General features: G+C 43.0%; 1 protein-coding gene across 1 annotated transcript in view; it reads left to right on the top strand.

The window, feature by feature from the left end:
* Window positions 1–25273, top strand: part of LOC146866264 (alcohol dehydrogenase 1-like) — a 364524-nt gene extending 339251 nt beyond the window's left edge. Inside the window, exon 9 of the mRNA XM_085640482.1 lies at window positions 24982–25273. Within this exon, the coding sequence (XP_085496608.1) occupies window positions 24982–25006 (25 nt within the window). The 3' untranslated portion in view covers window positions 25007–25273. The remainder of the gene's footprint in view (window positions 1–24981) is intronic.
* Window positions 25274–26568: the final 1295 nt, after the last annotated feature.

Genomic DNA, 26568 nt, shown 5'->3' with positions numbered 1-26568 from the left:
CCTCGCGTGCTTTGCGTTCCTCTCACAGAGGTCTATTGGTGGTCCCTAGAATCAGAAAGGCCCGTATGGGTCGACGCTCTTTCCGCCACCTGGCAGCTAAATGCTGGAATGCTCTGCCTCTTAATCTCCGCCTAGACCCCTCGGAATCCAGTTTCCGCAAGAACCTAAAAACTCACCTCTTTTTAAAGTAACTGAACCCCTCCTCTCCTCTGTTCTGAGTTTTTGCAAGTGTAGCGCGGGGACACGCTTTTGCGTAACCAGGCGCTTTATAAACTTTCCTAATAATAATAATAATAATACTTTGTATGAGCTTCTAATTTGTTAGTGGTATGCGTGATGCCCCCTCACTCAGTTACGTGACGTGCTGGTAGTACGGCTGTCTTTATTAGAACCTTTTCTAGTTTGTTCAATGAGTGGTGGTAGGCTTAGCAGTTACTTAGCACTAGCAGATCAGCATCAATCAATCAAACCCAAATTTGGTGTATACAAAACATGTAGTCATGTTCATGTGTCCTCCATGATTTGATCATATGCATTGTTGAGGAATACAGTGGAAATGCATACTTAATGTACAATTGGCATGCCTGGAATAGGTGGGCTAGGTTGGGTGGTACGCTGTACTTAGGCTTAGTTGTAACTTGGTATTCTGGAATCAGAATGGAAGACTGGATTACTGTTGATAAATAGTAACTAAGTAGTCGAACTGCGAATCCCCCGATATTACTTGTTGACCAGAAGAGATCGGTCAATTTAGTTATTGCAATTGTTGTTTACATAAGTGTTTTTTGACCGTTGTTGAAAAATATTGTATTTGTTTGACACCATCCATCAATGTTTGTCTCTTTCTTATATCTTTCCTGTTCATCAGCACCCAGGGGCAGACCGACAGGGACTGGGCAGTCGGCGGGACACACAGAACACCACCAGGAGGACACCGCTGAGGGCTCCTCTGCTGGCCCCAGTAAGTCTTCTTGTTTTTAATAATATTTCTTATTCCATAACTTGTACTGACCCATATTTTTCCCGAACTATTGTTTGTTTCCAAATGCTATTTTTTTACCACCAATTATCCTTCGATCTGTACGGTTTCAAAAATCGTATCCCTGCCTCCGCTATGATGACTCTGAGTACTACTACTACTACATACTATCAGTCTGTCTGTACTGTAGTAGCTAGTCTTGCCCAGTTGGCCAGTGCCACTCTTTGTGAAAGGTTGTAATATAAAACTCATATTCACCAGTAGCTCGAGCCATTGAGTCCAATCCGTTGGGTCGTTGTCTTGTACTACTTTTACTCTTATAGATCTTGAGGCTTTGAAAATTCACAGCAACAGCCCTACCAGATTTATTACTATTTTGATATGATACCCTATAGGACATACTACTGTTGTAGGGATCTTGCACATACACAGACATTTGCACCAGAAAATAGGATGTTGGTGATGGTATGTTGGACCTTCCTTGCACACCTCAATCAGAAATTCCGCACCCACCACAATTCCACTGCTTGACTATAGTACTGTCTTGTCATAACTATTAGGTCTCGGAACCCTCCCCATAAGATACCCAACAAGTAGACAACTCAGAACATAGCACACCCAACCTCTCAGTCGTGGAAGCAATTCACATGCACACCCTTACTTTAATTTGCTCACTCGTGTAAGTTAGTCCACACCAAATACCACCAAGTCTATGTAAGTTCAAAATGTTTATTTCAATTTGAGAAGGTCTGTACACTGTTTTCTTATAAATGCAGCACCAACCGGAAAATCAATAACAGTAAAACAATATACATTGTTACACTTATACAGTTGGGAATTAAATCATGATAACTGAACAGTGGTGGAAGGCAGCACCACCATCCCATAGCAATTTAGTTTATATAAATTCATAAATGAAGATGTGAGTGAAGGGACCCCTCACCTTAGAAGAACCTAGTACTGGTAGTTGTTGCATCATTCAGAAGCTCTGGTTCGTAGAAGGGAATCTCGCGTCTGTAATGCGAAAAATGAAACGGTGTGCGTTAGAATATTGCAACTTACAAGCATTTCTCAGCCGTGCCAAAAAGTGTAGCATTTATGGATAAGCAATATGGACTAACAATAACAGTAGTACACCAGTACTTCCTAAAAAAGTGGCTTGTTAATGTGTGTTGACCGCTTGTACGCAGCGCGTAGACTAGACAGTAGCAGTGTGAGGCAGGTCATGTGGGCTCAAAGGTGTCTTAAGCTGCAAGGTAAAGGTAACGTCACATGTGCAAAAATAAAAGACACAAAGGTAAAATGGTAGCATGGCTAGGGCTAATTAAGCAAAGGCTACAATGATCATATATAACTATAAGTGTCTACTCTACTACTAGCTGATTTGTACTAGTGATGTATGTTAGTATTAACTCATTTTTCAACCTTGCTACTGATCAATAGGGGGAGGTGTATATGACGCCTAATAAATGTGTAATGTTTTCTAGGCGCACTACCGACCACCATTGCCGGGGCCAGCGAAGGCGACGCGGAGGGCGAGGATGCGGCAGTTGCTGCAGATAGCAAGGGAGCAGTAGGGGGAGTGGCAGCACCAGTGGCAGGCGGTGGTAAGTTAGATTCATAATCCTTAACTATTTTTGAACTTGACAGTACACTCACTGCAAGGGTGTACTGTATGTATATGTATACTGTACTGTTGAGACTTAGGGCCCCATTAGGATGGCGGGCGTATTGCCCCCGCTGGGCCAGCGGTTTTCACCGCCGACACCACAGGGGCAAACCTCCCGCCATCCCTGTAGAAAAGAGTCAGACCCCCCATATGTCGACCAGGCGGAAATGGGTTCAATATGGCGGTGGTGTCTCTCTGAACACACCGCCAGCCATATAATCTGCATTTTGGAATGCCTTTGCGTGGCGGCATTGCCGTCCGCCACGGAAAGGCATGCAGACATTGCAGAGTATGTTTGGGGGCCCCCATGGAGGGTACCTACCTATGCTATGGTACCCCCCTGCCTTTCAAAGCAAAACGTGACAGGCTCCGTGCGGGCCCATCATGTTGTGCTTGGAAAAGCAGCACAACATGTATTTTTAGCATTGCTTTTGGCACCGCCAACCAGAATGTAAAAAAAACAGGATGCGCCCGCCACTGTACCGGGCCCATCATCCTAATTAATTGTCCCCACGGGACCCCCACCCTTTTTAGCGTGAGGATGGCGGGCAGATAAAGTCCGCCCGCTATCCGATGTCGTAAGTAAGTATGAGTTGTTGGGGACGTTTGAAGAGTGAGCTAGAAGACTAGAATCCCTTTAATTTGCATAGGAGCGGGAGTATTGAGTAACCAATGGCCTCATCTATCTGATTTCAACTCCGCTTTGAAAGTTTTATGGAGAAGAGCACCTGGTGCACTGTTCAACTAAAAAGTGAAAGACGGGTGGAAGTAAGAAGGACGGGCGAGATTTAAAATGTTATGTACTACTGTGCTTTATAGTGCTACTATGTGTATAAATAATTAACTTGTCTTACTGTTTTTCTAAGAGTATATTTTACAATTGTCTTGTTTTTTTCTTTTTGATACACAGCTACTCCTAACCTAAACCGCAAGGAGTTGGCCGCCAAGGCACGGCGCCAGAAGCTGGATGCAATCCAGCGAGAATACCGGCGGCTGGTGGTCTTAGCCGAGGAGGAGGAGGAGACTGCGGCTGCAATTGTTGAAGCCTCCTCCCGTGGCCCGGGCCCCAGGCACCGCCCTCCAGCGGTACGGCACCACCGTCTGGCGGCTGCCCGCCGCCACCGTTCCATCTCCGGTGCCCCCCCCCCACTGTGGCAGCAACTGCCGCACCCTTAGACGCCGCGTCGCCCGTTTAGAGGGCGAGATGCGCCAGATGCGTGTCCTCCTGGAGTCCCGCCCCACCACTTAGTCCCTGTCATCCTGTTCTGCCCCTTTTTTAATTCTTGTTTGGGTGGGTGGGTGGGAACTTGTTTGGGCGTTACGGACTTCTATGGACATTGGTTGGGGTTAGGGAGGGGGGTGGGACAGCTTTTGTGGGTTTAGTTTATTTGTTAGGGTAAATTAAATATATTTGTCTATGTTACATGAAATGTTGTTAATGTTTTGTAGGTGGGGTAACTGTTTTACATCACACTGTTTCCTTGCTGGTGCATGGCCGCCCATAGCCTGTGTTTGATTTCAATAATTGGCTGACTGTATAAGACACAGATAGATGCGACACACCTCACTCATTGACTGGTCCTTCTAGTACTTTCAGTCTGTCCTCTAGTCTATGCATTCTTTGTACTGGTGTGTGAAAATGAAATCATTGACAACATGTCCATTATTAATTCTGCCTCCCCCAAACTTGTCTCTTACCGGTGCTTGATGTTTATGTCCAACTGTGGCACAGCACTGGCTGCATGGTGAAGATGGTTTCCTTTTTCATACATGCCATGATTGGGGTGGTGGTGGTGGTAGCAGCATAGTAGTAGTAGTAGACACTGGCAGGGCGGCAGCATTTGCAAAAAAAGAGAAGGAGACAGTCAATCGCCTTTGAGAGACTGTTAGGAGTAGTTGAATGAAGTACAGTACAGAACTTACCGAGCAACAATAATATGCTCACATATTTGACAAAAAACAGAATGGTGGTTAGGAGGATAGCCTACTAGACAGAGTTACAAACTATAGTTGTGTCGAGTCACTTGACTAGGCCTACAGCCTAACAGTTAGTGCTGTATATGAGGAATGACAAGAAACAAATCCAATCAATGCCGGCAATTCATGCTGAGGTATATGTTCCTTTGTTAAAAAAAATAACCTTTGAAATATCCTACTCATGGGTGGCCAAGCAGAAGAAGATCATCGCTCTGCCTTGAAATTGAAGTAGTGTTGCTTTCACCACATCTGCCCCAGCAAGTGTGTGATTAAGTATTGGTGTACATTTAATTTAATTACACCTCGACAATAAGTCACACAGCCCGGGAAGAGGGTTAGGGTTTGTTGAATGGATGGGAAGGGGGTTTTTGGGAAAGGTTTGACATAGAAAAACAGTATGCATACATAGACAAACAAACGACAATCATTGAAGACTACCATATCCATATGTTAAGGGAGAAAAAGGCAAAGCATGCATGATGATGAGAGACCCGTATTACATACACTTCTAGTTCTTGTTCTGTTGTTCCGGCCTTAATACTTTAACAGATAGCAAATAGAAATTTTAAATATTGGTAGGGAAGAATCGTAAACACAGAGCAAACCTAATGATGATTGATAATAACAACTCCAAGAACACACTATTGTAAAGATTGTATACAAGATATTAATCAAATTATTTAAAAGAAGATAAAAGTGGATACTGTTACTGTCTTATCCTGGTCAAAAATGTGGACTGGATTTTTGCATCTCGTCATTCCTCTTGCTCCTCTCGTCCATCAATCTTGGGTGTGTCGCCTCGCCACTCGCCACTGCCCGGCTGGAAAAAAAAGGTGATTGATTGGTAAGGTAATTAATATGCATTGTAATGTTTTACAAAGTTTCGGGCAAGGCCCGGGCTGTAATTGTAGATTGAAAACCAAAGGGGATATTGAGAAAGAAAGTTAAAACAAATGCACAAGTGATGGTGTAGTGCAACAAGAACACTTTCCGAGGTGGCATCTATGCATCATCTCTACTCTAGTCTGTTTCCAGCATTGACCTTCAACAGTAACAGGAGAGAGCAGGCCCACAGTGCTTAGCATTAGCACATCCTACGTTAACACTTAAAATTCTTTTTTTTTCTCTCAAAGAGTTGGACAAACGCAAAGCACATTATCCATTCCAAACATAGCATTTTAAAGTTTAAGTTAGTAAAATCAATGCACTGCAGTCATCCCACCGCTAGACTCTATTCAACTTCTACACAGACATTTGGGTCTGCTGTGGTTGTTGTTGTTGAAGTGTTTACCTTTTGGATCTCCCCCCAGTAAAGAGATGGTCAGCCGCAGCCATTCAACTTAAAGCACTCTGTCTGGAAAGAGGGCTCAGAGCCGCTAATGGGCGTACCCAGTCAGATCGCCAGGGCGCAAATACGTTTGATAATGGCAGGTTTTCTAGTCGTATTGATTATTTCCTGGTGGATATTAGAGTCTGGAACAGACTGAACGACATGTCCATAATCCCACGGGATGAAAGTGACCACAATCCCCTGTGTTTGGAACTACAATCGCCAAATAGCCCTAGAGTACCTAAAATTGGGGGGGGGGAGAAAACAACCCTGGACATTGTCGTATCGAATAACATGCGTTATGTCAAATGGGATAGATTCATAGAGAAGTTGGAAAATTTAGAGGACCTTAAAAAAGTGACCACTAGCGAGGTGGCCAATTTAAGTTCCCAATTGACTAATAAAAATTTCCATCTAATTATGCTTAAGGCCCATACTTTCTTTTTCTCAAAACTCCAAGGATTTTTTACGAAGCCCTCTAGGATTGGAAAAGCCAACAAGGGAAATCCACCAGAGGAGGGATGGTTCAATAAAACCTGTAGAATAGCTCGCCAGAATTTGAGTGTAGCTTTGAGATCAAGAAACACGGAAGATGTGAGACTAGCTAGGAAGCTATATAGACAAGCGCAGTTAGCAGCCAAGAAAGAGTGGGACGAGGAGCAGTGGCATGATTTGAAACAGGCATGCTTGGCTAAAAACCAAAAACAATTTTGGGCCATAGTAAAGTGGGATAGAGGCGGGATTGCACCATCACCCCAAAATAATGTGGCAAAAAACCAATGGGTAGACTTCTTTAGACCACAGTATGCTTCTGTTTTATCTGAAGGAGAGCATTCACTCCCCCCTACCATCTATTTCCAAACGCAGGTGTTTTCGATTAAAGATGTTAACTTAGCTTTGGATAGTGTAACACTGGGTCGAGCTCCTGGAATGGACGGGATACCCGCAGATGTGTTTTTAACTGACAGATTATCTTGGTGTCAATATTTTCAATGGCTAGCCAATTCAATAGCTATGGGTGCACCTATTCCTTCTTCATGGAAAGGGGCGGAAATAATTCCGGTTTTTAAAAAAGGTGATAAATCACTCCCAAGTAACTATAGACCTATTAGTCTTATAGACTCAGCACAAAAACTAATAGGTCGACTAGTGCAAAATAAGTTACAATCTTGGGTTGAAGAAAATAATATTTTATCACTGTACCAAGCCGGGTTTAGACCTTGCACTAGCTCCGTTGACCAAGTTTTTTATTTTCTAGCACTTTACTGGAGGAATGTGAAGCTGACTAACGGGACCCTTTACGCGGTCTTTATAGACTTGAAATCAGCTTTTGACCTGGTGCCTCGTTCTAAACTCTGGAGGGTCCTTGCTGAAGCAGGAATGGCCCCGGAACTACTAACGTTACTTATCCGCTTACATGAGAATAATTACGCACAAATTAGATGGGGAAGTCAGGGGGAGGTGACGGACCCATTTCCTGTCGAGCGTGGCGTTCGGCAGGGATGTGTCTTGGCGCCCACGTTGTTCTCCTTGTACATAAATGGGATAGTTGACCACCTTGGACGTTCCCCCACGGACGCCCCTATACTGGCAGGGTCCCGAGTGCCTGTTCTCATGTTCGCGGATGACACGTTGATAGTTTCGCGAACTCCAAGTGGATTACAGAAAGCGCTAAATGTATTTGCTGGTTTCTGCCAAGAACGGGGCCTTGAGATAAACACCTCCAAAACTAAATTTATGTGTTTAAACCAGCGACAAAACTTTAGAGGAGTTATTAAACTCAACGGTATTCCGCTGGAACAGGTTGAGGCTTTTACATATCTAGGTATATCCCTTCAGAATAACATGAAATGGTCAAACCATATTGACATGGCTGTACTAAAGTTTCACCAGTTAGCAGGTGCAATTGTTTCTAAACATAAATCTTCTTTGACTAAACCAATTAGTCCCGCCCTGGAAATTTATAACATGAAAGTTATTAGTGCTTCCTTGCATGGCTCGGAACTATGGGGTTTTGCCAACCTGAATCACTTAAGGTTGGCTGAAAACAAGTTCTTACGTTGCCTAACAGGTGTTCCCCAAAGTACTCCAATGATCCCGCTCAAATATGATCTAGGCAGGAAAAAAGTTGAGGACCTGGCACGATTACGTCCACTCCAGTATTGGCGGCGGATCATGGCAACGCCAGAATTAGCACATTACGCCATCGCCCTGAAAGATATTATTAGGGCTGACCGTTTTCATTCTATCCTATGGCTTAAAGAAATTAAGGATTTGCTTACAAAACTGGAGTTAGGGCATTTATGGAACGACCCAAATGGTTCAAGTTTTCCATCAAAGCCAATCCTTAAGAAATTGTACTGGGATATGACCTTGACATCTGCCTCTTGTTCTGGCCAAGATTCCAACTTGACTGGTCGATTTTTTGATATTAAATCTTTACCATCTTGTGAGGCATTTTGGGACATTATAGAGAGGCCCATTGACAGGAAACTGTATTTCCAGTTTAGAATCGGGTCTCTCCCTGTAAAAGCTTTTACCCATAGATGGTCACCTTCCCAGGATGATAAATGCCACTATTGTTTAGATCTGATTGAGGACATAGGTCACTTGTTGTTTGTGTGTCCGTTGTATATTGCCCCCCGCCTAAGGTGGTTAAAGCCAGTATGTTCAAACTTGGGAACACGTAGTTATAAGGAAGCCCTAAGAATTCTCGAATCTGATTGTACCCCCTGTTTGGCTATTGCTGTTGCAAAATTTCTGGGGTGGGCATGGATATTACGTCTTCGTGCCCTGAAATCCCTTGAATCTGGTCTGTGAATGCTTGATACCTAGAAATGTCTAGTAATCTTATATCTAATATTTGATCTTTTAAAATGATTTTACCTATTGATGTTATTTTATTTAAAGTTATTCGCCAGCATCATGATTTAATGTACTTTTAAACATTGTATTTTACCTTAGTATTTATGAAATGGTTAGGATGTATTTGCTTTTATGACATGCTGTCGAATAAAGCTTTTGAAACTTGAAAACTTGTTTACCTTTTGGCTTTTCCGTTTTATGACACTCATGATGAAACGTCCTCCTGAGTCCTACTCCTGACTTAATCATCATCATCTCTGATACTTTTACTGACTGACTGTGAAGATCGGCCTGCAGTATAAGTAAAATTTTTATGACACAACAAGAGTAGAAATATAAATATTACTGACTTGAGTCATTCTTTATTGTGTACAGAAAGATAGATTACTAGTACACTTTGATATCACTTTGTGCACAACAAACAAACAACGCAAACACAAACACCAATAGCTTAGAGTCAGGTGTCCAATGCATGCCATTAATTGTCATCATTACCTGTTCCTTCTCATCTTAAGTTAACGGGCCGTCTATTTCGCCATCATCATGATGGACGGTGCTGTTGTGTCAATCATACTCATTGCGCAGATTGAATGAGTCCCCTTCCTGTATTGAATTAAAAGCAATGGGTCACCAAGCTGCAGGAGAAGTACCAATTTCTTATTTGCAAGAAGGGGGAAATTAGTGTGTTCTGTAGAAAGTTGATTAGTGGCAGTGCACAATTACATAAATTCAGGAACAACAAACACAACAAAATCTAAATCATTCAGTCTGCGACTCTGCGTCCAATGCATGGCATCAATCATTACCTGTTCCATCTTATTTTCAGTTAATGGCCAGTCTCTCTCGGCTCTGAAAGGAGGATAGCTATAGTAGTCATCTGATTCATGGTCCACTTCTTTTGGAAGGACTAGGAAAGTTTGAATTTGTTGTTACCATCATCCAATCATCATTCATGAGGGAAATGGAATTGAGCAGGAGATTCAGTATGATGGAGCGGAGGAGCTGGATTCGGAGGACTGTACTGTCAAATAGCAGACACCTGAAACTTGTATATTAAATTAGAAGAGTAGAAGACGGTGGTAATGGATTTGTTGTGATTCACAAGTTTATAACCGGAACGACAGACACATAAACAAAGGGGGAAAAAAGGGAGGAAGACAGTAAGTGTGAGCCTAATTGTCAGGGAAGTATAGCTCGTCCTCAAACTCTGGGGGTTCAGCCAGTAGTAGGTAATCATCTGACACAATACTTCCGTCACCTGAGCCGCTGTCCTCATCTTCCTCCGTTGATTCATGTATTGTGTAATTCAGTGGTATGAAGTGCTGATTCATTTTGATCATTGTTAACCTCTCCACGTTTTTTGGAGATAGACTGGTCCTTCTCAATGTTACAATGGAACCAGCAGCACTGAAAACAAGTTCGGAAGAGACACTTGCGACAGGGCAAGCCAGATAGCTTATCGCCAGCCTGCTGAGCTGTGGCCATTCAGACCTTTTCCTATACCAATACTGCAATGGGTTTTGATCAACGTACACCTCTGTTGGGTCATCCAGATAGGCCTGGACCATCCGCTCAATGTTCAGGGTTGCTGCTGGTAAGCTTTTGTGCTGTTTTTTCTGTGCATCAGCACTGTGCTTACAATAGCCCATCTTTACATACCAATCCTGTAATGATAATGATTGTACTCGGCCTAATGATCCAGTTATTGTTTCTGTAGTCGATAGTGATGGTGAGTGTTGTGATTGTGAGCTAACCGCACTGCCCTCAGCCGACGAAGTTGCACTTGATTCTGCATGGCCTGCTTCAGTATCAGTACTTGTTGTGGGTTGATCTTGCGGGCTTTTAATTAGCAGCCATTCATTTCCAACTTACTGGCTGCTTCAGCTATACAACTTTTGTAGCGGGCAACATCATTGTCGGAAAAAGCAAGGAATGTCTTCAGTAGTCCCAATTTTGCACGTGGATCCAGAATTGTGGCACAAATGTAATGTTCTTGTGACAAAATTTTATTTTGTAACCTTACATTTTCAGTTAAGCGCCGGGATAAGCTCTCCACCAAGTAATGGGCTTGCCTTCTGTCCTCTACACCTTTGTATGATTCAGACACATTATTCAGCTCATACTCTAGCATTTGCAATAATGGGATAGCTTGGCCCATTGTACAGTCCTCCTTGCTGACTTCACGTGTGAAGACCTCAAAAGGAGAAAGCATCTCAGTCAGGCATTTAATTAGGCTCCATTGCTCCATGTCAAGGTTCATGCCTTTAACAGTAACACTAGCATCCCCTCTTCTTTTCCAGACATATTCATGGAGTGACATGTGCTGTTCATACAGACGATCAAGCATGTAATACGTTGAGTTCCAATGTGTTGCCACCTCCTGGATGAGTGCCTTGACTGGCATCCTAAATTCACGTTGGATGATCCTCAGCTGCGTCCGAGCTTTAAAAGAATGGCTGAAATGAGTGCATATTCTTCGGCAGATGGCCAGTAAATTGCTGACTATGGGTTCTTTTTTCAGAAAGTCTTGAACTATAATGTTTATGCAGTGCGCCAAACACGGAACCCTGAAATAGGAACCAAGTTCCATGGCCTTAAGTACATTACTGCCATTGTCTGTGGCAACAAAACCAATACGAAGCCCTCTGGGCCGCAGCCATTCCAAAACCTTGGTATGAAACTCGTGTAAAATGTTTTCAGCCGTATGAGATTTCTCCATGGCGAACATGGCTACAGTTGCATGTTTCCGAGTACCTTCAAAAATCGCAGCTGTGTGAACAACACCTCGTGCAGATAGTTTATCTTTAACCCCCACAAAAGAGATCCAGTGTGCAGTTATGCACATGTAATCTGTGGCTTGGCAACTGCTCCACATGTCTGTTGTCAGGTGGACATTGTGCACAGCACTCTTCTGCAAAGCTTGTCCAACCAATTCCAGCACATCATGATGTAGTGCCGGAACAGCAATTCTTGCGAAATAGGACCTGCTGGGAACTTTCCAATTCGGGCAGATGGCAGACACAAATTCAAGGAAACCCACCCCTTCCACAAATGAAAAAGGAAGAAGGTCCAGCGCTAACATTTTAGGCAGCTTCGTATTGTACAATCGTGCCGTTGGGTGGTTGCGTTGGAACTGCCCCTCCAACCTAAACATGCTCTCAATGGTAGGCTGGCTTACTTTCCTTAGTGGTGCTGTTTTCATTAACCCACTACGGCTCAACGACACAGATTGTCTCATTGAGGTACTCGCCGGTCGCCTTGGTGTCTCACACAGACTCTGAGTATAGCTCTTACTGCGGTGCCACTCTGATGTTACTGAGGAGGATGTGGACGTTACCACCACTGCACTACTGGGGACAGGGCTAGAAATGCCTCCCTCTTCTTCACCTGCCACCGCAATAATATCGCTCTCTGATTCATCCTGACCAACTTCAATGGGTTGACTTTTTCTACTTTCTTTTAACTTAAGTAGGTGATCCTCCCACACGATAGTGTGGTGTATTCTGAGATGACTTGCTTGTCCTCCGGTACCATAATTTGTACCAAGCTTACCACGCCGAACACCTTGCCGACAAATTGAGCATATAGCAACGTTCTCCTCCTTGGCGCTAACAGAAAAGAAGTCCCAAACTGGGGAGGAGAACTTTCTGGCACTGCTGGATGTGCCACTTTCAACACCAGATGAACTTGAGGGGGTGTTTGAAAATGTGTGACCCTGTGCACCTACACTGTGACTTTTACTACCACTACCTACTGAGATGGTTGAGCTGGATGTAGGTCCCTGCCGGGCCTTGGAAAATATGGCAGCTTGAGGTAGTGGTGGTGTAACCTGTGTTGGTGAGATCCGTGCTACATCCCGCTTAGTAGCAGCCTTTCTGGATAGGGTGAGAATGTTGGTCTCCAATCCCTTTGGGGCAGGAGTAATGTGCGTGATGACTGGCTCGTCTTCATCAACATCATCACCCCCTCTTCTACATCTACCTCCATAACTCTAAGTTTTTCTGGGACCTTCCTTTTCAGAAGCATTGTCTTGTGGCGTATATCACTCTCAGACCGAGCTGGTGGGACCCAAGTGTCATCACGATCATCAGAAGCGGGGCTTGAAGAAGAAGATGATGGACTAAGCCTCCTTTTCCTTGCTGGTGGTCTGGAAGACAATAGATCTTCTGAAACAGTGGTTTGACTTTGCTCCACTTTGTCTGCAGGAAGCTCGATTTCCTGAAATGCCCCTACGTCAGGAGCAACAACTACTATGGTGGGCTGTTGCGGCAGCTGCTGCTGTTCTTGTTGCGGCGGCTGCTGCTGTTCTTGTTGCGGCAGCTGCTGCTGTTCTTGTTGCGGCGGCTGCTGCTGTTCTTGTTGCGGCAGCTGCTGCTGTTCTTGTTGCGGTGGCTGCTGCTGTTCTTGTTGCGGCGGCTGCACACTGATCTGCTGAGTTTGCGCCTGCGTTGAATTTGATTGTGTACTACTTTGCGGTAATGACATTTCTTCAACATTGCTGCTCGTTAGTAGACTGGCTACCTCTGCGACACTAAAGCCCTTGGGCCTAGGTTGGTGTGGTTGGACCGCTGTGCTGCTCCCAGCTTGGTTCCCGGACAACGCTGCTGCAGGCGTAACTTTTTTGGTGCCAAAAAAAACATTGGCCGGCACACCACCAATCGTGGTTAATGGCACTTCCTTTTTCTGTTCCTTCTTCTCACCGGCAACTTTCTTGGTACTGGACCTGGTACCTTTCTTTGGGGCCATCTTCTTCAGATGTCAGGCAGGATGCAGATGCACAACAAGTTCTGGCCACACGTGGACATGATGCGCAGCAGGACTTCTGTCTGGCTGGCAGTACAACGGGTAACCGGGTGATGCTGATGACACCTCCTACTCTGTCTTTTGTGCACCTAAAAGCAAATAAGACAGGAGACGAACATCAGTGAAATTTTGCATTTGTTGTTGTGGTTCAGTTACTTAGTACTGTACTAGTGCAAACAAAAGATAGTCTAGCCATTTATGACTTTTTTTTTAACTAGAGCTATGTTATACTACTGTGTACAGCCACACACTACACTCTCAGGAAGGATAGGAAAGTTAATAATAACCACCAAAATAAAAAATGTAATGAAAGTGGGGTGGACCATTAAATTATTTGAGCATCTCAGCATCCATGGAGCTGCTGCTGGCAAAGGGGGTGGATGGATGGAAGCAGTAAGCCAAATAGCCAATAGGAAAACCATGCAGGCCTATGGCAAAAGCAGGACACTAATAACTCACAGTCCAAACACCAAAAAAGGCCACCACCCACATGGACACTCACAAATCACAAACAAGCCGGGGGCCTGGGAAACACCAGGAGCTGACAAAAGGCCTATAAAAGCCAGGTAAACGATGCATGCTAAAGCACACTGCTCTGCCTTTTTAATGCAACAAAATGGAAATACGAACATTCACAGGCCCCAAAAAGGTCTGCAGGGTGCATGCATTGCACACCAACACACCAGACACATACAACAAAAGCATGTCTTTAAGACAACCAACATCAGAAAGGCCACCCCAAAAAACACACTTCCCCAACTCAATCCAATGCCATCCATGCCCTAAATGATGTCTAAAAATTCAACAGACCACACAGAAAACACTTGATTAATAAAGCTGTGGTTACCTGCTCTGATCCTAGTGGATGAAAAAGCAGGCCTGTTGGCAGACAAGGCCAGGCAAGCTAGCAGGCCTAGGCTTCAAAATGGCCACCAGCCACATAGCCAGGCCCAACAACATCAGAAAGGCCACCCCAAAAAAAACACACTTCCCCAACTCAATCCAATGCCATCCATGCCCTAAATGATGTCTAAATACAACAGATCACATAGAAAACACTTGATCAATAAAGCTGTGGCTACCTGCTCTGATCCTAGTGGATGAAAAAGCAGGCCGGTTGGCAGACAAGGCCAGGCAAGCTTGCAGGCCTAGGATTCAAAATGGCCACCAGCCATATGGCCAGGCCCAACAACATCACAAAGGCCACCCCCAAAAAACACACTTCCCCAACTCAATCCAATGCCATCCATGCCCTAAATGATGTCTAAATTCAACAGATCACATAGAAAACACTTGATCAATAAAGCTGTGGCTACCTGCTCTGATCCTAGTGGATGAAAAAGCAGGCCTGTTGGCAGAGAAGGCAAGGCAAGCTTGCAGGCCTAGGCTTTAAAATGGCCACCAGCCACATGGCCAGGCCCAACAATATCAGAAAGGCCACCCCCAAAAAACACACTTCCCCAACTCAATCCAATGCCATCCATGCCCTAAATGATATCTAAATTCAACAGATCACACAGAAAACACTTGATCAATAAAGCTGTGGCTACCTGCTCTGATCCTAGTGGATGAAAAAGCAGGCCTGTTGGCAGACAAGGCCAGGCAAGCTTGCAGGCCTAGGCTTCAAAATGGCCACCAGCCACATGGCCAGGCCCAACAACATCACAAAGGCCACCCCCAAAAAACACACTTCCCCAACTCAATCCAATGCCATCCATGCCCTAAATGATGTCTAAATTCAACAGATCACACAGAAAACACTTGATCAATAAAGCTGTGGCTACCTGCTCTGATCCTAGTGGATGAAAAAGCAGGCCTGTTGGCAGACAAGGCCAGGCAAGCTTGCAGGCCTAGGCTTCAAAATGGCCACCAGCCACATGGCCAGGCCCAACAACATCACAAAGGCCAACCCCAAAAAGCACACTTCCCCAACTCAATCCAATGCCATCCATGCCCTAAATGTGCTTGAAAATGAAATACATTCAAAAAACAACAAAAGGAACAGTTGCTTCATCATGCACACACCCATGAGGCCATGCCCATGGCTAGCTCGGGCCTACTACTACTACTACCCACAAAATTTAAAAAAGGAATGATGATAATTAATTATCAAAAATAAATTGTAGTTACTTACAACAACTGCAATGCCCACAATCAAACAGACACAACAACCACTTACTTGTACAATATCCTATTCCAAAAATCCTCAAATCCAATTGCAATGATGCAGCAGACAAAAGAGTGATCTTTCCAGCTTCAAATCCAAAGGCAGAATGAGCAGGAGATGGACAAAGCACTGGGAGGAGCCTGCTGGACAGGAACAGGAAGTTGGAGATTCTGTGTCACTTCCTCCCTCTCTCCACCTTTTAAAAAAAGGACTCCTTGCACAAAAAAGGACAGCCAAATGTCAATGTAAGGAGTTGTTTTCATCCAAAATCAGCATTTGCAGAAGGTTTCATGCTGCTAGAGCTGATATTCCTCTCCAAATTGAAAATTTTACATGTTCGAGTTCTCGAGCTTCACATTACTTCCGCCGGCGTGTCGAAAATGACATGATCGCGTTCTCTTTGTCCCTGTCGCGTTGGATATGACGTGTTCGGGGTCTCTTTCTCCTGTTCGCGTTCGATTAGACGTTCCCGCGTCCTCACCCTCTCGCTCGCGATGTAGAATGACGTGTTCGAGATCTCAATCTTCTCATACTCGCGCGGTGCATGATCGCGAGAAGAAAGACGTGATCGCGCGACAAATGACGTGATCGCGCGACAAATGGCGTTAATGCGGCCGCGAACTGTCGCGAGACAGCGCAAAATGGCTACCAACATCCAACATCTCGTGGAGAACGCGATCGAGTCGGGAAAACTTGTCGGCGAACGCGGGGATTCAGGTAAGGCGATCGCGCGCACGCGAGAATGTATTTTTTTACAGCACGAGCAAGAAACAAATTATCGCTAAGCTGCGGAATGCGGAAATTTTGACATTTTCACGCTTTCCGCGTAACGCGAAAATGCCAAAATATCGCAATTTCTGCGAACGGAACGGAATTTTGGCCCAGGCCTAGTACATATCCTGCAACTCTTCACACTAGGCTGAATAGATTTGTATAGTAGAAGTGCAACATTTATTTATACGGTTTATACAAGTTCTAAAGGCTAACACTTTTGATATTCGGAATGAAAATAACGGTAAAGACAGCCAATATTGTTGTTTATTGTGAGTGGAACAAATATTTTAACATTCTGTTACAGTTAGGTCGTTAAACCTATACTAACTAACTAGAGCTGAATCTCCCACTGGGGACTACGAAAGCCATGGCAATTATTTAGAGTACAGTGATAAATATGAAATTAGGCAGAAATTGAAACACCACGGAAATTACTGCATCCATTCATTTACACATTGTGATATTACCCCCTTTGAATCAATCCATTTGTTGTATTACGCTGTATATATTAATAACCAATGCAGTAAATGCAATAGATTCAAGGTTGCTCAACAGCACTTACAACAGGATTAAACAAGTAATACAAATAACACCACTCAAAAGCACGAAGTAAGTGCTTGCCACACTCAATAAAACTAAAGTCACATTTAGGAGAATGCTGCCAAAATGTAAGATCACTAAAACTGCTGCAGTCCATTTTTGCTGGTCAAGTAGAGACATTTTCTTTATTTATACATGGTATTCACTAAACTGCACTTGGTGAATAATGTGGGCCAACATCCCCAAAAGAATCACATCCATTTGTTATTAATTTTCGCAAAAAATAAATCAGACACAAAATAATACAATGGGTTATGTATCTAAACAGGCAAAGCAGGTTACACAAGTGGAAATGTTGTACACATTTGTTTAGAAGGGAGAGGTTGGGGTGATAGAGTATCTCATGGGGTGGGAGGCTACATGACACAATATAATATTCAACATGAGTTTATACACTTGATGGCCTGTTCACAACTGCACCTTGTAGTATGTGAGATTGTACGACAGTAGTACTGGTAATGTCATACATAATGCTATTCACAAACCTGCACCCGGAGACCTCAGCCACCTGTATCTTTTCTATGCACACATGTCGGTCTGCGTTTTAGGAGCAGAGGTGGGAGGGACAGGGTGTATAGCTGGAGAATATGAAATACTTATTCCTAAATGGCATGGGTTTAAAGAGGAGTACAAAACCTTTAGGGAGGCCTAACGAGCGGTTTAGAGAGGGATAAACACCCACCCACAAAACAAAGTCCAAATCAATTCACATATTACTCATCTAAGGTTATTACAGCCAGAAAAGATCCAAAACAGTAGCAAATGTACTCCTGGTTAGTCTTGGGGTATGTCCAGCACAACATTTGACCACTCACAAGTGCTGCAACACAATCCTAATAAAAAAAACGCAACAATGTACTTAAAATAACACCCCATAGTAAATTATGGTAATTAAATACAATTATTTCGAAGTGATATACATTTTGTTTAATGTTAAAGTAATACACATAAATATTGATAAATCATTATTGTAATTTAAAAAGTAATATATATGTACATTTAAAATTAAATTAAACTTTTAAAACTTGTTTTTAAAACATCCAATACATTTGGATATTATTTAGCGCATTTTAATGCATATTAATAAACAAATACTGTCTATATGACCTTTAGAATGAATTTTAACACATATTTATAAATTATTTGAATATATTTTAATGTATTAAATATTTAGAACACATTTACGTTAATTTGCTGTAACAGATTATTTATATGCTTCTACCCTTGTGGCAGAGACCTTCGTGTATATGTGAAAAGTTACACGTAGTAATGCTACACTCACAAATTTGACTTCTCCACCTAGTTTCAGTGGGGTGGAGATATATAAGCCCACCCCTAGGAGTAAATGTACACTTAGAACTAGAGAATAGCAAAAAGTCACAAAGTTACTCCTAGGTGTAAGAACAAATTTACATTTGAGTAAATATACACGTATAAATTTACCGTTGTGAATAGGCCCCTTTGGGTCTACTTGCTTTACTCGAGGGCCATATGTCTACACTTGAAGCCCAGGTGGGAGATGGGACTAGACACAGCTGTAGATAGTTTGTCATTGGCAGTGACTGTAAAGAGGCAGTATGTCCAGTCGATACAGTAAATCATGTACATAAGATTGCCAGCCCGTCACCTGATCTACTGTGTTTGTTCTCAATTTTCAACTGTCTGATGTGTATTTCCTGTGTTGCAGTTTCCCTCTCCTCAATGTCCCAGGTCTATTTTAAGAAGATGCCATCCCATTAAGTGCTTTTCTTCCCTTGGACAGTATTAGTGAATTGTGCAGCCTTCTCCTGCATCTTATTCTTAGTATTGAAGGGGAAGATTCCGAAAAAGCACACCTGTGATGACACCCTGACAGAGATGTTCATGGGCCACATTTTGATAAGATAGCTGGTGTCAATATGGAGATATCATGTGTCAAGTGCAGGAATATTGCATCTTTGCACCTCATTTGGGGCCCACGTTGCACTTATTTGTATAAATATTACATGTCATTTTGGGGGTGGTATATCTGAGAAATAGAATACTAAACTGTCAGTTGAAATTGGGTATTACATGATCTCTTCTTAAAATGTTGTTGTGCCTAATAACATTATTTGATAGGCATTTCAAACCTCACAGGTGTCTTCTGTGGGACATTTGTCAGAAAACTCCAGGGATGCAGGGGTTACTGGTCTCGGTTTGTTTCAATCAGAGCTGGTTAACACAGATGTTCAAGGGCTTAACCCTACTATCAAACCCAAATCTGATTACCAAGTTCCCCCATTCAAAGACTGGCTTTAAGGGTATCGAAGTTAAGCAGTCCAGGTTTTTCTACATGCAGGTGGTTTGGGGGGATAGACACAGCACTCAAGAAGCAATAAACAGAAGTGAAGAAATGACTGTCCAGCCAGTACCTAAGCTTAGCAAAAGAAAAATACTTTATTATGCTCACACAATCAATCTAAATGTACTGACATAAATTACAGCAGGAAATACTCATGGGTAGCTGCGCGGACAGGTTGCAGCAGTAACTGCACTTTGGCTTGATACCATGAGGGGTGGGAAGCTCTGGGGTACTGTATGACGTACCTACTGTTAAATACTTTATATAGTAATGTATGAATTCAATTACTTTCTCGCTGCTCCATCCTTTCGTCAGGGTTCAATGTACTAGTACCCTTCTGTCAGACCAAATTCTGTATGGCTTCTTTGGGGCAGGGCAGGCCTGACAGCATTGTTGGAAGGTGGAACCCACTGCTTCAGTAGGGAGTTCTCAATATGGCACACCGAGCAGAGAGGTTGGTGTTGTAGCCCCAGCCCAGCTAGCATGTTTGTGCTCTTGCACCATGTGCACTGGTGCATGTCTCCAAATGAGAAATGGTAGCACAAAATATGAGGAGGCTGTGATGAGGTTATGATGCTCAGTCTTGGAAATCTTGCAGCTAGAATTCTTACTCGGGCTCAGTCCCAACCCACCACCAAAGCAACTTAGGTGCCCATTCCAGGTTTCATGGTGACACCCTCCTTTAGGTACTATCTCATCACAGTTATTGTAAGTCTTGTTGTTTGACCTCAATGATGGTGGGTCCTCTCAGTGCTCAAGTACTTTATGGTGTTAGAGGTGCCTTAAACAGAACTTGCTCTGTCGAGGTCCCTCCACAACACCTTCCAACCTAGTTGATAGTGTGGATGTCTCTGGTGGCAATACACCATCAAACCCATGTGTGCACCACCTGCCAAATTACCTGTTTCCTCATGTCTGGCTGGCTTTTTTGGGCGGTCCCACTGAGATGCCTCTGAAACTGGGCACCACAATGGAAACATCAAAAACAGTTCCAGCATGGCATGGACTGTAAAGTCCATGCCATGCAGAAACTGGGCTGCATGCATTTAGGGGGCACACATTGTGCCCCCTACATGCATTTCCAGGCACATAGGCAACAGGGGGCCTGTAGGGCTTCCTTTGTTTCAGGATCGAAAGCCTTTTCATTGAGTAAAGACCTCCATGACATTACTGGTGTTCCTGAAACCCGTAAAATGCAGGCCAGTGCCAGAGCAGAACCTCCAGAATATTGCTGAGCCCCTGACTGCCGCATCACCACCAAGGAATGATGGTTCCCTGGCATTTGCGGTGGTCAAATGGCGGTTCAACTGCGAAAGTTGTAAATGGGTGGTCGGACTGCCAGTGTGGCGGTGCCTGGACCACCACACCCCGAAAAGTCTGGCGGTCCACGGACTGCCAGACTCTTAATTAGGCCCTTTGTGTATTCCAGTAGTTTTGGTCACTGACCAGTTCTGGGCAGTTGACCAGGGTAAAGAATCTTGGGCCTAACTAATATCAACTTGAAGACCGACTCTGAACGCTGAAGGAACTGGATTAATATCTTTGCTTCCTTCTTAACAGCAACAATATTACATGTGAAAATTGTAAAGTTTGTACTATATTCAGGACTAAGTTTGGTAATTATACAGAGGTAAAATATGCAGAGATAACTCAGCAAGACCACAATTGTATTTTCACTTTATCTCTAAACCTAATCACTCAACACTAAAAAACGCATTGAAAGTTAGTTCAGACTGGCAGTAACACAGTCTCTAAATAATGTGATTTTTGACATTTATATAGTAGAGAACATATACCAAACTGGATGCACAAGACAATCAAAGGCACCCCACCTGCCTTTTGTTTTAGAGTAGACATCCACTTCTTATTTGTGTCCACAAGGTCTTTAAGATCTCCTTGAGATAAAGACTACCTTACTTAAAAGACCCCTGATGGGTAACACATAGTAACTTGAATCTGATTTGTTCTGCATCAGTCATCTAGTGTGGTCTTTTGTAGCTCCAGCCTTCTCTTGGCACATCTCTTCAGACTGTATATGAGCCGGACTGCTTCATTCAATATTTTCCATAATCATTTATATAAACCTGCTGAAAGGCTCACTTTGGAGGTTAATTGTTGCTTAACCTAGATTAGATGCCTGCTCTGAGAGAGATTCTCAAATGCATGTAACAAGAAACAGGATTACGTTTCTACATAGTTGCACATGCCATAACCTACTATAGGGAAGGAGTAGGAGAAATGTGTAGGTTCTCAAAACCTCCTCTTTGGAAAATCACAATACAGCATGTAAGGCAAGCCTATCTAGTAGAAGTAACCGAGGAAAATCCAATATTCCACTCCGGGATAGTCCCTATATAAGATGTGGAATCTCGCCCACCAATACTTCATCATTGGCTTCCTCCTCATTAGGAATAGGATTATACCTCCCTTAATGGGCTTAGAATGATCCTAGCACTTAGAGAGAAACTATCTTTGTAAGGGATTTTCATGACACATGTAGATTGCATTCAAATAATCATGAGAATAATATGAAATTACCTGAGCGTCAACCAATTTTGTCTTATTGTTTCTTTTGTGCAGTGGCACATGTTATCACTTAATACATTATCCCTAGGGTTTTAACATCAAACATACTGTGATGAATTGGATTCTAACTATTCTGATGTTAGAGTACAGATGGCTGAGTCGACTATTGTTCATCTACCAGGCTGTATTTAAATGTTTAACCAGGTGTTTGGTGTAAAAAGAAATCAATGCATGACAGACAAGTACGTGATTATGGGTGCCGGCCCCATTAAGCGTGCCTCTCATTGACGTAACACAGGCCACAGCAGCCCCCGCAGTGCGGGTGGGGGCGTGAGCTGCAGGGTCCCCCCTCAGCACACTACCCTGGTCTGAGAGCTCCTGATTGAGTCCAGTGAAGGCCTCCATGTACCTTGTAGGGGACGCTCTCAAATTTCGTTACGCCACTGGTGCCTCTCAGATTTACTGATACTGGGGCTATGTTAAGTCTGGAGGGTGGGAGAGTTAACAGTGGTTACAACTGGGACTTTGAGGGTCCCTTAGCAATAAGAAATAAATGGATCAGTAATTCTGGTTCTGATTGTGATTCCCCTGGTTATTTGTCATTATCCAGCACAAATAGAATGCCTGTTAGGAGGGATTACAACAAAACTTTTTGAGACCCATGCTGCCTCTCCACATTTACCTTCAATATGAGAAGTGTTGGGAATAATCATGGATCATGGAGCAGAAATGTACATCAATTTGGAGGCTTATTAAATGGGGATCTTAGAACCGACTAACCTGGAAAATGATTCCCACTTGACTTGTTCTTCAGTTAGGGACATTGATTATGTTTGAGTTAAATTAAAAATATTGGAACCTGGTTACAATATATAAAGTCCTTGGGCATGTGGAAAGGGTGGCTTTTTTAATAAACAGACTTACTGACTTCATAAAACTCACATTAGAAAAATCTTTAAATGTTACCCTCAGATGATCATCTCTCTAGAAAGAATAAAAAATAAGTCATGCTGACACATCAAGTTTTACTATAAATATTGAATCCCATATGAGTGGCCAGGATTCCATGCCTTATTTATTTCGCAGCGCTCTCCGCTAAATCTAGTAAACATTAACACATGGAGCACAGGAGTCCTACATGAACCCTAAAATGGTTGATCAGGAGTTTAAGCACATGAAGTTAAAGGCTCAAGCCACAATTGGCACTGCTAAAATCTCACTCTTCTCACCTTCCCCTAAAAGATCATGGTAGGATGCTGTTATTAGAAAGAATCACAGATCATTACAAACTGGGCCTCTAGAAAGCATGCATGATACAATTAATCTTTAAGATTATATAGATTTGTGGATATGGTTACCAGAGGGACCTAGGACTGTCGTGTAGTTCCTAGGAATCCCCAGGACCTGCACGTTTTGGGTGACCTAAACTGAGGGCTTGGTGAGCAAACAGACTCCGGACACTCCCACACTATACATCAGCCGTTAGACCAGCTTGCTCTACAGTGCCACTGCCAGCCCCATGTATTCTACAGTAGTGTAGGTAGTTTCTGGCAACCAGTGAATATGACAACCCTGATTCCTCAGGGATCAGGAAAAACAGTACAATACTTTTCGCTCAGTAACTCATGCTTGCTTATTCTCAGAAAACACATAGAAGGATGACTGGAACGTTTTCAATAAGTATTTATTGGTCCATCGACGATCTTGTGTAAAACATATGTGCTGTGACAATCAGGAGATAGAAGCATACAAAAGAAATTGCAAGTGCTAATATAGTAAACAGTAGATAGATGTCTACCATAGTGCTAAAAAGATGAACACGTACAGTTCAGATGAAACAGTAGCATTTCCACACTTATTTATTTAAAGTTTAACACACCTGACCAATATCCCGTCCATCGTGTAACATGTCTTAGGCTATATTGCAATTATTATATGGTTAATGGGATATCTGCCAAAATTGTGATATGGTATGCTCTCTACGAATCACTAAGGGCCTTTTATGAGTTTGGTGGGCCACGGACCGCCAGAATCACAGGGGTGCATTGGTGACAGTCTTCCAACAGCCCTATTACAACCAAGGCGGTCGGGCCACCATGGGACCACTGCAACCACAAGGGATCAGAGATCCCTGGCAGTGGCACGGTGGTCTTGAGGCCGACATATTCTTGGCAGGGCCGCTGCGGCGCAGCAAGGTTATTATGAGTTTCCTCACCACCGCACTTTTCAGGGCGGTTGAAGTGTGGCGGTGAGGAAACAGAGGGGGGCATTAGAGGGCCCCCTTGTGCCTTTGCGCCATGGGGTGCATGCAGGGGGGCACATGGTGTGCCCCCTGTCTGCATGCACCCCCATGCTCCTGCAAGAAATGAAATGCACAACATAGTGCATTTCGGTCCTTGCAGGAACATGCTTTGATGTTCCCATTGAGGTGCCTATTTCAAAGGCACCGCCGTGGGAACGGGAAAGAACTGCCCAGCAGCGTCTTAAAAAGCTATAATCTGGCAGGCGGTCTGTTTCGGCTTTGGCGGTGTGGGAGTGTGGTGACGGCGTGGTAGGCCACTCCAACAACGCCAAAGTCATAATAAGGCCCTTTCACATATCCCGGTATGTAATCAAATTAAAAAAAAAATGACTTACTTGAAAAAAGCTCATCCTATACAACAGCCCTCATGTACAATACATCTAACACATTGGTCCACTAGGTTTCTCGGGTAGCCGAGCCGTCTTTCTCTGAAACCTTTATAGTGGACATGTGAACAGAATATGAAAAATATTAAAGTCAAATAATCATTAATTGTCATTTAATCTGAGTGACATTTTAGAGAATGTTTGCCACTGTAATTACATCTTTGAAACCATGATCCATGTCAAAAATGTATATTTTTCTACGCAGTTTGAAAGGTCAGTGTAAACATTTGTAGAATGGTCTTTAGTCAAACACTAACAGGATGATTGTTTATTTTTACAGTATTCGCTGTGTCCTTCTGCTTTAATATTCTCACTATGGAGCTCCTCTGACGTCGGCATCCATCTGCGCCTCTAGAAGTTGCCTCACCGCAAGAATATAATCAGTACATTCACCATGTCATTTCACTCTTTCTAGAAATTTAAACCAATATTATGTTATAAAGAAAATTATGTCCAGAAACATAATGCATATTTCATTTCACAATCAGTCTTGAAGATTGTTTTCTTAAATGGCTTTTCATTTGAGCTTTGTTGTACATGTGCTCTCATCTCCAAAACTACAATAAAAGTATAAAAATACATTCATTCGCCTAATTATTTTGGAAATAAGAGAGTACCATTTGAAAACTGAATCAATTTTTAAAATACTATTTAAAGCGTTTAAACAATTTTGAGTATAAAATAAATAGGTTTATTGTATTTAGATAAGCTATTCGTACATTGCATGTTCAAATTAATCTGATAATTTCTGATGTTATAAATATTTGTCCAATGATAATAATCATAACTGTCAATATATCGTCATTTCATAAACTTCATGGTAAAAAGTAAAAAGCTAGATGACAGTATAGAAACATTATTTTTATATGTGCATAAATATATTTCTCAGAAAGAACAAGTAGTAATAAAAAATTAACAAACCTAACAAGTGCTGATTTCTATAGCGCATGCACATCTTCCTGCATTAAAACAGTCCAGAGAGGCATTTTCCTCTACGTGTCCTTCAGAATACTGCAACATAGAAAGAGGAAAAAAACCAAGGAGAAATAAAGATATTTCTCCTCGTTACACCTACCACAAATGGTAAATCTGGGAATGTGCCAAAATCCATGGGTGGATGCATGAGAACATTCATGCTCCACCCATGGAACACCTCCCTAGGGCAGAGTACTGCAAGACAGCGATTTACACTGCCTTTCGTTACTCCAGATTCATCAAGCCATGCAGGGCCATGCGAGGAGGCCTTACATGGCTTAATAAATCTGAGTTTTTTGTTGTGTTACGGGTGCGCCTCCGTGCGTGGCGCAAGGGCGTTACAACTCAATGATAAATATGCCCCATGGTGTTTACACTCAATTGAATGGTAATTTAAAATCCCCTTTAATGGTAAAATCTGATTTTAAGTTACAATTCTGATAAATACCACTTTTGTAAAGTTGCCTTTTTCTTGTCCTAACCATTTGTACCATCTCCCAGTGTCCTGCTTCACATGACTGTAAATTGCTCGGCTGTTGGATTTTGTGTATTCATTCCAGACAATGACACAAAGGGGGCTTAGGTGTGGACAGGATTGGCCATCCTGCCAGAGTGGCGGAGGGCAGGGCCGATCCATCCCCCACTTGCACTTTGAAGAATTTTCCTCCAGCACACACAAAGGAACCTGACAGTAGTAATTTGTCACCACAGACTTCTTGGAGCCTTGGCAGGGGATGGGAAAAACTTTCCGGAACCAGAGGTTGGGGTAGTATACGGATCCCCCATTTCAAGAGTGACAGCAGGTTTTAATATTTGTTCTCTAGAGCCACTCACCACTACATCTTGGACCTGTGGACATTACAGAAAGACTGCCTTGCCCCCAGAAGACTGT

Source organism: Triturus cristatus, chromosome 2_1, assembly GCF_964204655.1.
Source record: "Triturus cristatus chromosome 2_1, aTriCri1.1, whole genome shotgun sequence".
Taxonomy (NCBI): Eukaryota; Metazoa; Chordata; class Amphibia; order Caudata; family Salamandridae; genus Triturus; species Triturus cristatus.
Note: the sequence above shows the minus strand (reverse complement) of the source record. Positions and strands in the feature narration are given on the sequence as shown.